The sequence below is a fragment of the Astyanax mexicanus genome, chromosome 1, assembly GCF_023375975.1.
Source record: "Astyanax mexicanus isolate ESR-SI-001 chromosome 1, AstMex3_surface, whole genome shotgun sequence".
NCBI classification, from domain to species: domain Eukaryota; kingdom Metazoa; phylum Chordata; class Actinopteri; order Characiformes; family Acestrorhamphidae; genus Astyanax; species Astyanax mexicanus.
In genome coordinates, this window is record NC_064408.1 from 119,438,340 (window position 1) to 119,451,427 (window position 13,088).

Consider the following 13,088-nt stretch of genomic DNA (forward strand, 5'->3'; position numbering starts at 1 on the left):
TAACAGTTTGTCCCAACACCCTTCAGACTGGGTGACACTTCAATAAATCACTTTTACATCCTCCAACCACTGCTTACATCCTATAACACAAGCTTTAGCTCCGAGAGCAGCCATCACTCCTGGTGCCGGCTGCTATGCTATGTGGAGTCTATGTATATATATGTCTATGTCATTATCAGTACAGTGATGGCGGTGCTCGAAGCTGAAGCTAGTGTTATGGGTTAAAACTGCATTTTTTAATAAGCTTCTTGTGCACTTTTTAAGTTATTAATGCCTCGTTTTAAATATCAGGGCTCTCCAGATTCTAGCAAGAAGGTGTGGAGCTACTTTGAGCTGGATAACGGTGGAAAAAGCAGTAGATTTATCGGGGTTAAATTATAAATTATGCTAGTTTAACGTGAAAAAGCTAGTTTAACGTGGTTAACGGGTAATGCTAATGCAGCTCCAGCAGTGCTAGCCAGGGTTAGCAGCAGGCTACAGGCTAATAATACATACTTCTGAACGCCGAAAGAGCTAGCGCTTAGTGTGGTTAGAGGCTAATGCTGCTCCAGCAGTGCTAAATGTGGTTAGCAGCAGACTACAGACAGATAATAATCAACTCTGAACAGCAAAAGAGCTAGCACTTAGCACAGATAGTGAGTAATGCCAATGCTGCTCCAGCAGTGCTAGCCGGGGTTAGCAGCAGACTACAGTCCGATAATAATCACCTCTGAACGGCAAAAGAGCTAGTCTTAGTGTGGTTAGCAGCTAATGTAAAACACTGCTGGAGAACTGGCAGTATGCTGGCTTTACTGCTCCTTACAACCTGACTGGTAAAATTAAGGCGTACTGACTATTTTTTGGGAAAATTAAAGGATTTTATGTGCACTTTAGAGTTCGAAAAAATATGGTAGAAGGTTTTTTCCGTTTTATTAAAAGAATAGTTCACTTTGTAATAAAAGCATTAAGTTTGGCACAAATTATCTTCTGGTTCTACTTTTTTCAAAAAGCCTGTTAGCTGCACACAAAGAAACAAAAAAACAATATGGCCACATTTCATTGTGTTTGTTTTGTGTTTGATCATAACTCTGCATCTAAACATAATTTTCTGAGTATGGGAAATTTAATTCAGCATTTAGAAATTCTCAATTGAGTAATGTTATGAAGATATAAGCCAATTAATTGTATAAATTGAGTGTTTTGGCACGGAATTTGAAGAATTGAAACAATTAGTGACTGGTGTTAAGTGTTCTAACCCTTTCAGACTTAAATTATCTTCTGTGATGAAAAAAAAGAAGACTCTTTATATTCTACTATAAAATCTATACAGCAAATAAATAAATTCACTGGATATGAGGGGCTGAGCCCAACTGCTGAAAAACAAACCTGCATCTAAACCCCCCTCTACCAAACTTTACACTTGGCACAATGCAGTCAGACAAGTACAGTTCTCCTGGAAACAGTGACTCTATCACTTGCCAGACGGAGAAGCAGTAATTATTTATCGCTTAAAGGGAAAGTGTCAGATCCCCAGCTCTGATACACCAGCTAACAGATGCCTGTATTACTTAAATACTCTACAAAAAGTTGTGTCAGCAATTGCCAAGTTTTCCTGCCATAGCAGAGCCACACACCCCTGGCACTAAGAACTCTCCAAATGTGTGAATAATTGTGAGGTTTAGTATTAAATAATAGGGAAAGAAAAGCCTGACTCACCGGATGCCAGTCTGGCCCTGGCGATGGTGGGAGAATCAGGTGGTGGCGCCGGCACTGTGAGGTAATTACTCATCTGTGATATCTGAAAATACACGCACATTAGTTAATAATAATCTTAAAATAATGTAATGAGTGGAACATCATATATATTATGCAGAAAGTGATTCATTTACACTTCTTTTACACCTAAAATTCAGTATCTATGATGAATGAATCAGTAAACGCTATAAATGATTCCTTATCTAGCATTAATGATTCAGTAACTGTTAGAAACTATACTGTTTTACTAAAAATGATTCAGTAACTGCAATATATGACTCAGTAATCTCTACACCAGGGGTGTCCAAACTTTTTTTGTTGGGGGCCAGAAGGAGAAATATATTTGAAGTCACGGGCCACAGACTCAGACCAAAATAATGAAATATACCACTTTAAATAATACTTTTTGCTAGAAATGAGCACTCTCTCCGATTTTAGACTCTTTGGTCCGTTTTTCTGTGCTAGAAATGCGCACTCTCTCCACTTTTAGACTCTTTGGCTCGTTTTTCTGCGCTAGAAATGCGCACTCTCTCCGCTTTTAGACTCTTTGGCTCGTTTTTCTGCGCTAGAAATGCGCACTCTCTCCGCTTTTAGACTCTTTGGCTCGTTTTTCTGCCCTAGAAATGTACACTCTTTCCTCTTTTAGACTTTTTGACCCCGTTTTTCTGCGCTAGAAATGCACACTCTCTCTGCTTTTAGACTCTTTGGCCTGTTTTTCTGTGCTAAAAATGCGCACCCTCTCCACTTTTAGACTCGACCTAGCGTTCAAATCTCACATTATAAAAACCTGCTTAACAGCGGACCAACTTTCATTCGATTTCTAAAATACCAATGAATAATGTATAGTAGATTCAGTATAATGTGTAGAGCAGGGGTGTCCAAACTACGGCCCGCGGGCCATTTGCGACCAGTTTCCTTTTTTGGAGTTTGTAGTTTGGACACCCCTGCACTACACATTATACTGTATCAACTATAAATTATTCTGCTATAAATGATACTATGTTTATTATGAATTATTCAGCATCTGCTATAAATGATTCAGAATCTACAGCTCAGGAAAAAAATGAAGAGAGCACTTCAGTTTCTGAATCAGTTTCTCTGATTTTGCTATTTATAGGTTTATATTTGAGTAAAATTAACATTATTGTTTTATTCTATAAACTACAGACATTTCTCCCAAATTCCACATTCATAAATCGTCATTTAGAGCATTTATTTATTTGCAGAAAATGAGAAATGTGCAAAAAAAAGATGCAGAGCTTAGTGTCTGCCATAAATGATTCAGTATCTGTTTTACTCCGTTATATATCTATTACACTACATGTAATTTGACTGAATTATCAATTGCCATAAATGGTACTAGATGTAATATGAACGAATCATTAGTTCATAATCTAGTATCTATTACTGATAATTCAGTAACTTCTTTAAATTATTCAGTCTTAAATGATTTAGTGTGTACTACAAATGGTTCTGTATCTGTACTCGGCGTCACCTTTTTATATGGAATAACTTTCATAAACCCCTAAATGGAAACATGTTAGAACTCACTAAATTAGCATAAACTCATGCATTACTGATAATAACAGAATAAAAACCTCTTGGTTGTCACCAGAGGCGGTTCTTTAATCAGGCAAACCTAGGCATTTGCCTAGGGCCTCGACCAAATCTGTCCCCCATATGGGCCCCAAATCTAACCATCCAAGCTACAGTAAATACAACAAAAAACAATGTTATTTGTTACTTATGTAAAGTAAAGAAAACACATATTTCTATTAAAAAAACAACAGAAATATCAGTAGAATACCGAATTAATGTCTAAATACTAATTGTCCAAACACACATACCCCCCTCCGCAGCTTGCATTGAACTAGTCCATAATATGATGACGTAGCAATGTGCCGCACGACGTGACTTCAAACCGAAACAGCGGGAACTGTACGCGACTAGAGTGAGAGCTGTCACAGTGAAAATGAAGCGGAGTTATGAAAGTGGTTCTGCTAAACGAAAGAAACGGGCAGAGAGCAAAAGAATCGCAGATGCACTGCCAAAATTCACCTCCTTTTTTTTTACACCTCCTGGACCGACTGTTTTTGGGGCCGATTCCGATCACCGATCTCCGGTACCGATATTGGGTGGGGCCAAATGCCAGACTAATGCAAACTAATACAAACCTGGTACTGACTCCCCTAATTACATCCACGCCTAAGCAAACACTGGTAATTTACGCTGCTAGTAAATAAACATGAGTGTTACTGACCAAAATAAACGCTTTTTAGGAGAAATATAAGTTATGTGTAAATATTTATAAGACAATAGCTGACAAAATCTTTTTAAATGACGTTAATAAACATCACTGTGACAGCGCTGACAACGTGAATCACTTATCTAACCAGCCTTTACTGCTTTCAATAACCTCCAATAGCCTTTAATAGTCTTCAGTAGCCTTCAACAGTCTAACCTTGCAGCCATGGTGTGTCCACTAAACTCTGTAGTTATAAACAACATGAGGTTAGCAGCGCGCTAAATGCCCTGTTTATAATGTAATTCGAGCAGTGACTCCGTGACGCTGCTCTAAACTGCTGCTGTTAGCTGCTTGGGCTGAAAGATGAACTGTAGAGAGCTGTATTATCCGGTCAGTGGGGTTAAAACCTTTATTTCCTACACAGATGAACTTAAGAAAACTGTAAAAACGCTCCAGACTGGCTGAGCTGAGCCCTGTAGCCTGTGGCTGGGCTGTAGTAAGTGAAGACAGCGGGGCTTGTGCTGCTGCTGCAGCTCCGACTAGTGGTTGGATGAGGAACTGCAGCTTCTTGTTTCCAGTTTCACCGGCCATCCACACACAGCTCTGATAAACTGGTTAACCCTAAACTCCTGAATCAGATCGGCTAAAATCAGAAGAATACGATACACTGCCGATCGATCTTTCCATTTCTAGTTATTTGGTTTATGTGTGTGTTTCAAGAATGAGGGCCCCTTGTTTATATTTTGCCTAGGGCCCCAAAATGGCTAGATCCGCCCCTGGTTGTCACTATCGAGCAGTCAGGTCGATAGGTAGTTAAGTATATCTACACCATTCTCTCTCCTGTTTGCTCACCTTCTTCTCCAGCTCTATCATCTTCTTCCTCTTCAGCAGAATTTCATTCCAGCCGTCCTCGTATGGGTCAACCACCAGTGTGTGCCTGTTGTACGACTGCAGCTGGAGGGAAAAACACAATTCAATTATTACAAAATAAAAATCTCTTATATTTATATGAAAATATTACTTGTTCCTTCAGTTTTAAACCACTGAGTGTTGTGTGGTCTTACTCTCTGGCGTGTTTTCTGCAGGTTGTTGCGCAGAATCTTCCGGATCTCCTCCTCTCGGCCTTTTGATATCTGAGGAAGAGCTCTCTCCGGAGGAGGCTTCTTGGGTTGGATATTTCTAAGTGAAGAAAAACAAAAATGTTTAACACAAATAATTTTATTCACTCCTTTTCTGGGTAAAACGGCTTTCAGGCAAATGATGTACAGTATAGTACAGTACAGAAAGTATTAGGTACCAAATCACAGCTAAATGGATGGAGCGCCAATAAAATGAAAATAACTTATTCTTATAAAGAAAACAGCTGAGATCTCGTCAGTTAGTTTGAAGAACCAAGCTTTGTTCCCAGGGGTCTAGGGGTGTCACAATTCTCTAAATCCTTCATTCGATTTTATTTCACGATTCGATTCTCGATTTTTTATTTTTATTTTTTTACAGCAGAGAGGTCTATGCCAGTTTTAGATTAGTCTATGGTCAGTCATTGGTTTGATTCATCAAATTTACAATATCTTATTTTAAAAGGTGGGCTTGATATAAGTGATGCAAAGTGATACAAGTGATCTGTAATACATCATATTAGGCACTAATGGTCAAATTTAAATAACTTAATTAAGATATATATGTAATGCCATCTAGTGGCTTTTTTTGGTAGCAGCAGTGTGCAACATAACAAAATAAATAATAAAAAAATACAGGAACAGTCATGTACAAAATAATAGAACAATTAGAGCCTTAACAAACTTTATTGTGTGGGTTGCTAATTTTCTTCCTTTTAAAGTATAACTCCACTGGGGGAACATACATTTTAGACCTAAACAATGAAGGAAAAATGTATAACAGTGTCATTGTGATCAGTGCTTTATAATCAATGTATAAATTTTGTCAAAAGTCCAAACAAAAAACTGCTGAAATTACAGCATATAAAAAATACGGTAACACTTTATTTTAAGGAACACAAATTAGGCGCTTATTAATGTCTTATTATTTGCTTAACAAAGCCAAAATTAGACATTTATAAATGATTTATTCACTACTTATTTGGCTTCATTCTGTGTAAGTGTTATTGGTGCTTAATTAGTGGTCTGTTATGTAGAAATGATTAATAATGGCTGTATTAGTTCTTAATTAGTTCAGAATAAATGGCTTGTACTCTTGGGAATAATTTGATATATCTTAATAATTCTATATATTTAGGAATAATTTAGAATATTTGGGAATAATTTGATATATTTGGAACAATTTAGTATATTTAGGAATTATTTGGTATATTTGTTTACTTTCTGGTGCTATGTAACTAATATCCGTTATGAAACATAATAAATGGCAATATATTGGAAAATATAGTGCAATATATTAAATAATAAGTTTTCATATATGGAAAAAAGGACATCTATTGTTTAATATACGACAATTTATGCATGGACCATTTATGTCTATATATTGGTAAATATAAAAACATACCACAATAAAGACAAAATCTCTAAACTGCTAAACTGCAATATTTTTTTAGACCAAATGCTTTTTTTGTATTTATTAGTGTCTTTCTTAGTTAAGCATTTCACAAAAGAGACAAAAGCGTACCATGGTTTAAAATACATCCTGAATGTGCCAATAAAGGTCCACAGTTACAAACCCAATAAACAAAATACATTTACATTTACATCATCTACAATTACTTAAATAAAGCGGTCATATTCATGTTTGCATATTAAAAATTTTAATGTAACAAAGATTGACAAGTTATTATTATTTTTTTTTTTTTTGCCCAAATGCTACATACATTACACAGACCTAGCCCAAAATCTTATATTTAGGTGTATTACACTTATACAGTCTATTAATTTTACTTTGTGATTTATCATTAATTTTGTGTATAAGGGCATACAAATATTATTATATTATATTATATTATATTTGATTTGATTTTTATTATATTGCTAATAATGTATTACATTTTTTAAATCATTTTAAATAATTGCAAGAAAAAAAAGCAGTTCCTGTAAATGTGCTGTGTCTCAGTTGTAACCTGCTGAAAATACCCTCCCTCTCCTTAAATCATAATTGTTACATTTTCAGTTTGAAGATTGAGCAAAAATGTACCCGTGGTTTTCAGACAAGCCAAATTTGGCAGGATAACCGCGAACCCTGCAACTCTGGGGAAAAGCGTTCTGTGATTGGACTGCAAGAGCAGAAGATTTAGACAAACAAGTATCAGCAGTTACAGCGCGATAGGGCGGGACTAAGCTTTGGATGATGTTCGGAGAAAAGACGCTAAAATTGGCTCTAAGATTGAATGAACTGAATTAATATACAGGTTATGGTTTGTGCTCGTTTCTTGGACGGAGGGACCAATGCAGTGAGCACTGTGTCAACCAGCTGGATAACTGACTCTGACCCAACAGAAACCTCCCCGCAGTCCTTCTAAAGTTATCTGGCAAGGTGAGTCCTTAATTTAAACAGTAGCTCATCATAACACAGTTTAAAGAATCCACATGCTGATAATAAGGCTAAGTTTTTTTAAGCAGTTTAAAAATTATAGTGAGGTGTACATTCTTGCTAAACTGCTTAGTCAACACAATTTAAATTATGAGTTATAACTAGCTACCTTAGCTATAGTTTAACTAGCTAACCTAGCTTTAAGTTAACTAGCTACTTTATCTTTAGTTTAACTAGCCAACCTAGCTACCAGCTAACCTAGCTTTAAGTTAACTAGTTACCATTGCTTAATGTAACTAGCCAGCCTAGCTTTAATTTAACTAGCTAGCTTAGCTTTATTTTAACTAACCAGCCTAGCTTTAATTTAACTAGCTAGCTTAGCTTTATTTTAACTAGCCAGACTAGTTTTAATTTAACTAGCTAGCTTGGCTTTATTTTAACTAGCCAGCCTAGCTTTAATTTAACTAGCCAGCCTAGCTTTAATGTAACTAGCTAGCTTAGCTTTATTTTAACTAACCAGCCTAGCTTTAATTTAACTAGCTAGCTTAGCTTTATTTTAACTAGCCAGACTAACTTTAAATTAACTAGCTAACCTAGCTTTAATTTAACTAGCTAGCTTAGCTTTATTTTAACTAGCTAAACTAACTTTAAATTAACTAGCTAACCTAGCTTTAATTTAACTAGCTAAGAAAGCTTTAATTAAACTAGCTAACCAATCTTTAATTTAACTAGCTAACCTAACTTTAATTTAACTAGCTAACCTAACTTTAATTTAACTAGCTACCTTTGCTTTAATTGAACTAGCTAACCTAGCTTTAATTTAACTAGCTAACCTAACTTTAATTTAACTAGCTAACCTAACTTTAATTTAACTAGCTAACCTAACTTTAATTTAACTAGCTACCTTTGCTTTAATTGAACTAGCTAACCTAGCTTTAAGTTATAATTTATAGCTAGCTAACCTAGCATTCATTTTTAAGTTATAATTAGCTAACCTATCTTTAATTTATGTTATAACTAGTTAACCTATCTTTAATTTTGGATTTATTACTAGCTAACCTAGCTTTAATTTATAAGTTATAACTAGCTAACTTAGCTTTATTTTAACTAGCTAAACTAACTTTAATTTAACTAGCTAACCTAGCTTTAATTTAACTAGCTAACCTAGCTTTAATTTAACTAGCTACTTTATCTTTAGTTTAACTAGCCAACCTAGCTACCAGCTAACCTAGCTTTAAGTTAACTAGCTACCTTTGCTTTAATTTAACTAGACAGCCTAGCTTTAATGTAACTAGCTAGCTTGGCTTTATTTTAACTAACCAGCCTAGCTTTAATTTAAATAGCTAGCTTAGTTTTATTTTAACTAGCCAGCCTAGCTTTAATTTAACTAGCTAGCTTAGCTTTATTTTAACTAACCAGCCTAGCTTTACTTTAACTAGACTGCCTAGCTTTAATGTAACTAGCTAGCTTAGCTTTATTTTAACTAGCTAGCTTATTAATCTAGCTATCTCACTTTATCCCATGAAATAGCTATGCTAATTTATTTTGTATTAAGGATTTAGCTGTACATTATTAAACTATCACAGTTTACCTTTAAATTAGGCTTGTTAGCGGTGGGTTCCAAATACTGAAACTTGTTTTTAATCTAAGAGTATTCGGACCCACGTGTAACTAAGTAGCATTGTGTTGCTGGTGGTCATTGTTTGTTTATTTCTCATTTTCTTCCTTTGTTATAAGGTGAAACTGGGGAAGGAAGGCACCATCACTGTCTCAGCCCGTTGTTGGAAGACTGCAAAAGCACAAGCTACAGCCAGTGGGACGGCACGAGTGCTACTGATGGAACTCTTTAATGTTGATGTTTTTCTGAACTTTAAGCATACCTTTATCTGTTTTTGTATTATACATATAGTAGTATATGGTAGTATATATTCTTGAATTTATAGTGAAGTGTATTGTTAAATATATAATACAATAAATTGTGATGTGTGGTAATAGATGGTATGTGTATTATTGATAGTAATATATTAAAATATATTCTTGAATACATAGTGAAGTGTATTGTTCAAAATATAAAGTACAATATATAGTACACCGCAAAATATGTGGTAATAAATGGTACATAATAATTGATAAGTCATGTTCATATGTTGCCATTGCTGTTACAGTTACCATTTTAGCTATATTGGTATCTGCACATTCGACCAGTCAGTCAGTCAATCTACATTTTAAATTTAACAGTTGAGAGTCTTAAACCAATAGAAAATAAAACTGCTTGAATTCAAAAGAGAATAATGTGCTAAAATGTGTTTTCTGTTGTTTCATTAGGACAACTGCATTTTTGACATTCAACTTATGTAAATGGGAAGTCAAACACACAGTTCTTTTTAGTGTCTAATTAGTGATGAACAAAACCTCACTTTAGAATATTGTACACTTCTTGCTCTATTAGTGACTAATTAAACCCTTATTAAGTACATCGTGAGGGGGATTGGTTGATGAAATATTTAGTCAGTTCTTTTTAGGGAGTAATTAGTGATGAACAGAACCTCACTTTAGAATATGGTACACTTCTTGGTCTATTAGTGACTTATTAAACCCTGATTAACTCAGTAAACTCCAGCACAGCTATAACTGTACCAAACTCACATAGATCAGATTGCGACCAATTATACACTAATAACGTGTATGATTTGGCTAATAGTTAATGCTTAATAACCTGCTTAACTGGGTGCTAACATAACTGTTTATAGTGCACTATAAGAACTAATACAGCCATTATTAATCATTTCCACATAACAGACCCCTAATTAAGCACCAATAACCCTTACACAGAATAAAGACTAATAAGTAGTGAATAAATCATTTATAAATGTCTAATTAAGGCTTTATTAAGCAAATAATAAGACATTAATAAGTGCCTAATTTGTGTTCCTTAAAATAAAGTGTTACCACAAACACACATATACAGTAAACAGCAATGTGTATGAGCCCTGTGTTCCAGATTCATCCTGAATACTGCAGTTTTAAGACACTAAAAGGTGGCCAGTACGGTACAGAACAGAGAGTGAGCGGTGTTGCAGCAGGGAAGCTAGTAAGCAGAGCTGGTTCAGCTGAGACCCCAGCTGCTACACATCCTAAAAAGCCTCAGCATTTCTCAAAAAAGCTCAGGGATCAAACAAAGAATAAAACAAGAGTAAATATTGGCAGTGAGTTGGAAAGTTTCTCTGCCTCTCCTTCCAGGGGTACCTTTTATTGATTAATAAAAGAAGGTGAATGGGGTCTTACTGCATAGAGACAGTGGAGGGCATGGCTGACGGCACTTTGACCCCGCCCCCGCTCTCCACCAGCTCGATGGCCTGCTTCATCTCCATCTTGTGGTAGAAAGCGATGAGCTGAGGCTCCTTGGAGCGTTCCCCTGCTATCAGGCACTTCTTCACATACTTCTTATTGAAACGATTCAACCTGAGAGAAAGAAAGAAAGAAAGAGAGAGAGAGAGAGAGAGAGAGATTGACAGACCAATTGCTATTGATATCAAAAACCTTGTCAATCATGTCATTTCAGACATTTACTGAAGTTTAACATTTTAACTAGGGGTGTGACGAGACACTAATATCCTGAGACCAGACGAGACACGATACTGGGTTCAAAAATAAAAATAAAATTTTAAAGAAAATGTCAAAAATTAAAAATGGCTTGAAAACTAGAGTTTTATTTGACAAAATCATATAACGCAAATTTAACAGACTGGTTTCTCTCACACATTGATTTTATAAGAAATAGAAATAATAATAAGAATAAAAATAAAAAAAAACTTTACTAGGTCTTATATAGTGCAAACAATAAGTGCAAACCATAAGCCTAGTTTTTTTTTTTCTTCTCCTAAATCTCCTAAAATATCGTTTATTGTTTCCACCGGAGCCAAAATGCAGCCAAACATGCATCTTAAAAAGGGGGTATGCAGCCTATGCGACGCACAGGGGCGCTGCACTAAAGGGGGCGCCAAATAAAAGCCCCAAACAGCCAATCAGCTTGCTGGTTTTGTGGAGCGCGGCAGGGCTAGTAATGACAGAACGTATCTCCTCCACCACCTCCCCCCGGGGGCGCTGATACTACGTTTGCGTACACCACAAACAGTATGTAGTTGCACTCCTGCTGTGTTGCCAGACCCTGCTTAAAAAGTCCACACTAAACTATGGTACTAAACTAAACTAAACTAAAAATAGTTTAGTACCATGAGATCTCGTTACACCCCTAATTTTAACATTTAAGTAAACAATATAAATTGTTTTATATTTGGACTATTTTACTTTAGTTGGACTTTATAACTTAAAAGTAAACTTTTGATAAAATGAAGTCAAATATCTAAATTTTGTTAATATCTTCCTCTGACTGAGTCTTGGTTCCTTCCAAGGTTTACTCCTACTTCCCCTCATTATCACTTACACAGACACAGAGACAGCGCTGTGTATCTACTTTGTGTGTCAAGAATTAAAACATTGCAACATGAAGTGTTTGATTTACTTGCCTTAAGTGACACTGCACGTGCTGTTGAATTGAATTTAATTGAATCTCATTGTTAAGCACTGTAAGCAGGGCTGGTATTATGTTATTACAGAGCAACATATTTCAGCTATTTATGTAAAAAAGGCTCTTTTTAAGACATATGAATAGCCTTTGAGAACCTGAAATTAACCTCCGTCATATGTGACCGTCTTCTAGTGCTACACGATACTGAAAAAAAAAAGAGGCAAATGTTATTTTTTTGACGATAAATATCGCGATATTAAACGCAGGGCCCATGACATTACCAGCCCCGCTCCCACCCGAGTGCTGCCTAGCAACTGGAGCGATAAACAGCTGAATCAGCGCAGAGCTCAACTCAAAATTAACAGGAATCGGCCCTTTAATCAGGCATTTAAATTGCACATATCTGCAATTATACCATATATCGTGCACCCCTACCATCTTCTATAAATTCTGTCTCATTTTCAGGTGAATAAATCTGTATTAAACAATAAAAAAATGGCAAAAATCTAAGAGACATACAGTATGTACCAGTGGCATGCAGTTAATATAGTGGGTACTTCTTCTGCAACACCCGCCAACCTACACATAGATTAGAACTACATATTCTCTGTCTCGACTTAGTTGTATGAGTTACATTAACAGCCCATAAATACAACAGCTACAAACTACAAAATCAATCCTTAATGTTCCTACAAGTACAACCGGCCAACAAATATCACTCATTTATATGCCTACAAGACGCCAGGTCAGCCGCATCTTTAAGTACACACAAAAACTCACCAGTCAGACGGCCTATTATTATTGTGAATTAGTTTCACACTGAAGGACAGCCTTTAAAACAAGGGCTATTTAATATGATGTGACACAATATCTGTCTCATTTGCCGTCACAATACCATGATAGTTATCTAACTATTGAACTAAGCCACCATGAGCTCCGTTTTACACTAATCAATGTGTAACACCTTCAACAGAGCGCTGCTGAGAAGGGGTTAGACAGCCGTGGCCCCGCCCCCGGAGTGAAAATGATGAATCTGATTGGTTAGATTGTCCTGCTTCTTTGCTAACAGACTCATTACTACACTCT

The 13,088-nt window shown here is 35.8% G+C and overlaps 1 protein-coding gene and 2 long non-coding RNA genes across 3 annotated transcripts in view; 1 reads left to right on the top strand and 2 right to left on the bottom strand.

Annotated features, from left to right (window-relative positions):
• Positions 1-13,088, bottom strand: part of LOC125784409 (uncharacterized) — a 144,875-nt gene that overhangs the window by 12,799 nt on the left and 118,988 nt on the right. The gene's annotated exons all lie outside the window — the stretch shown is intronic.
• slc9a1a (solute carrier family 9 member A1a) overlaps positions 1-13,088 on the bottom strand; it is an 87,495-nt gene that overhangs the window by 2,288 nt on the left and 72,119 nt on the right. Inside the window, exons 8-11 of the mRNA XM_022679862.2 lie at positions 10,760-10,936; positions 5,044-5,158; positions 4,832-4,933; positions 1,696-1,777 (exon numbers count right to left, since the gene is read on the bottom strand). Of these exons, the coding sequence (XP_022535583.2) occupies positions 1,696-1,777; positions 4,832-4,933; positions 5,044-5,158; positions 10,760-10,936 (476 nt within the window). The remainder of the gene's footprint in view (positions 1-1,695; positions 1,778-4,831; positions 4,934-5,043; positions 5,159-10,759; positions 10,937-13,088) is intronic.
• LOC111194815 (uncharacterized) lies at positions 7,037-9,516 on the top strand. The gene is made up of 2 exons (XR_007427193.1): positions 7,037-7,477; positions 9,212-9,516. It is a non-coding gene; the product is annotated as an uncharacterized LOC111194815 (long non-coding RNA).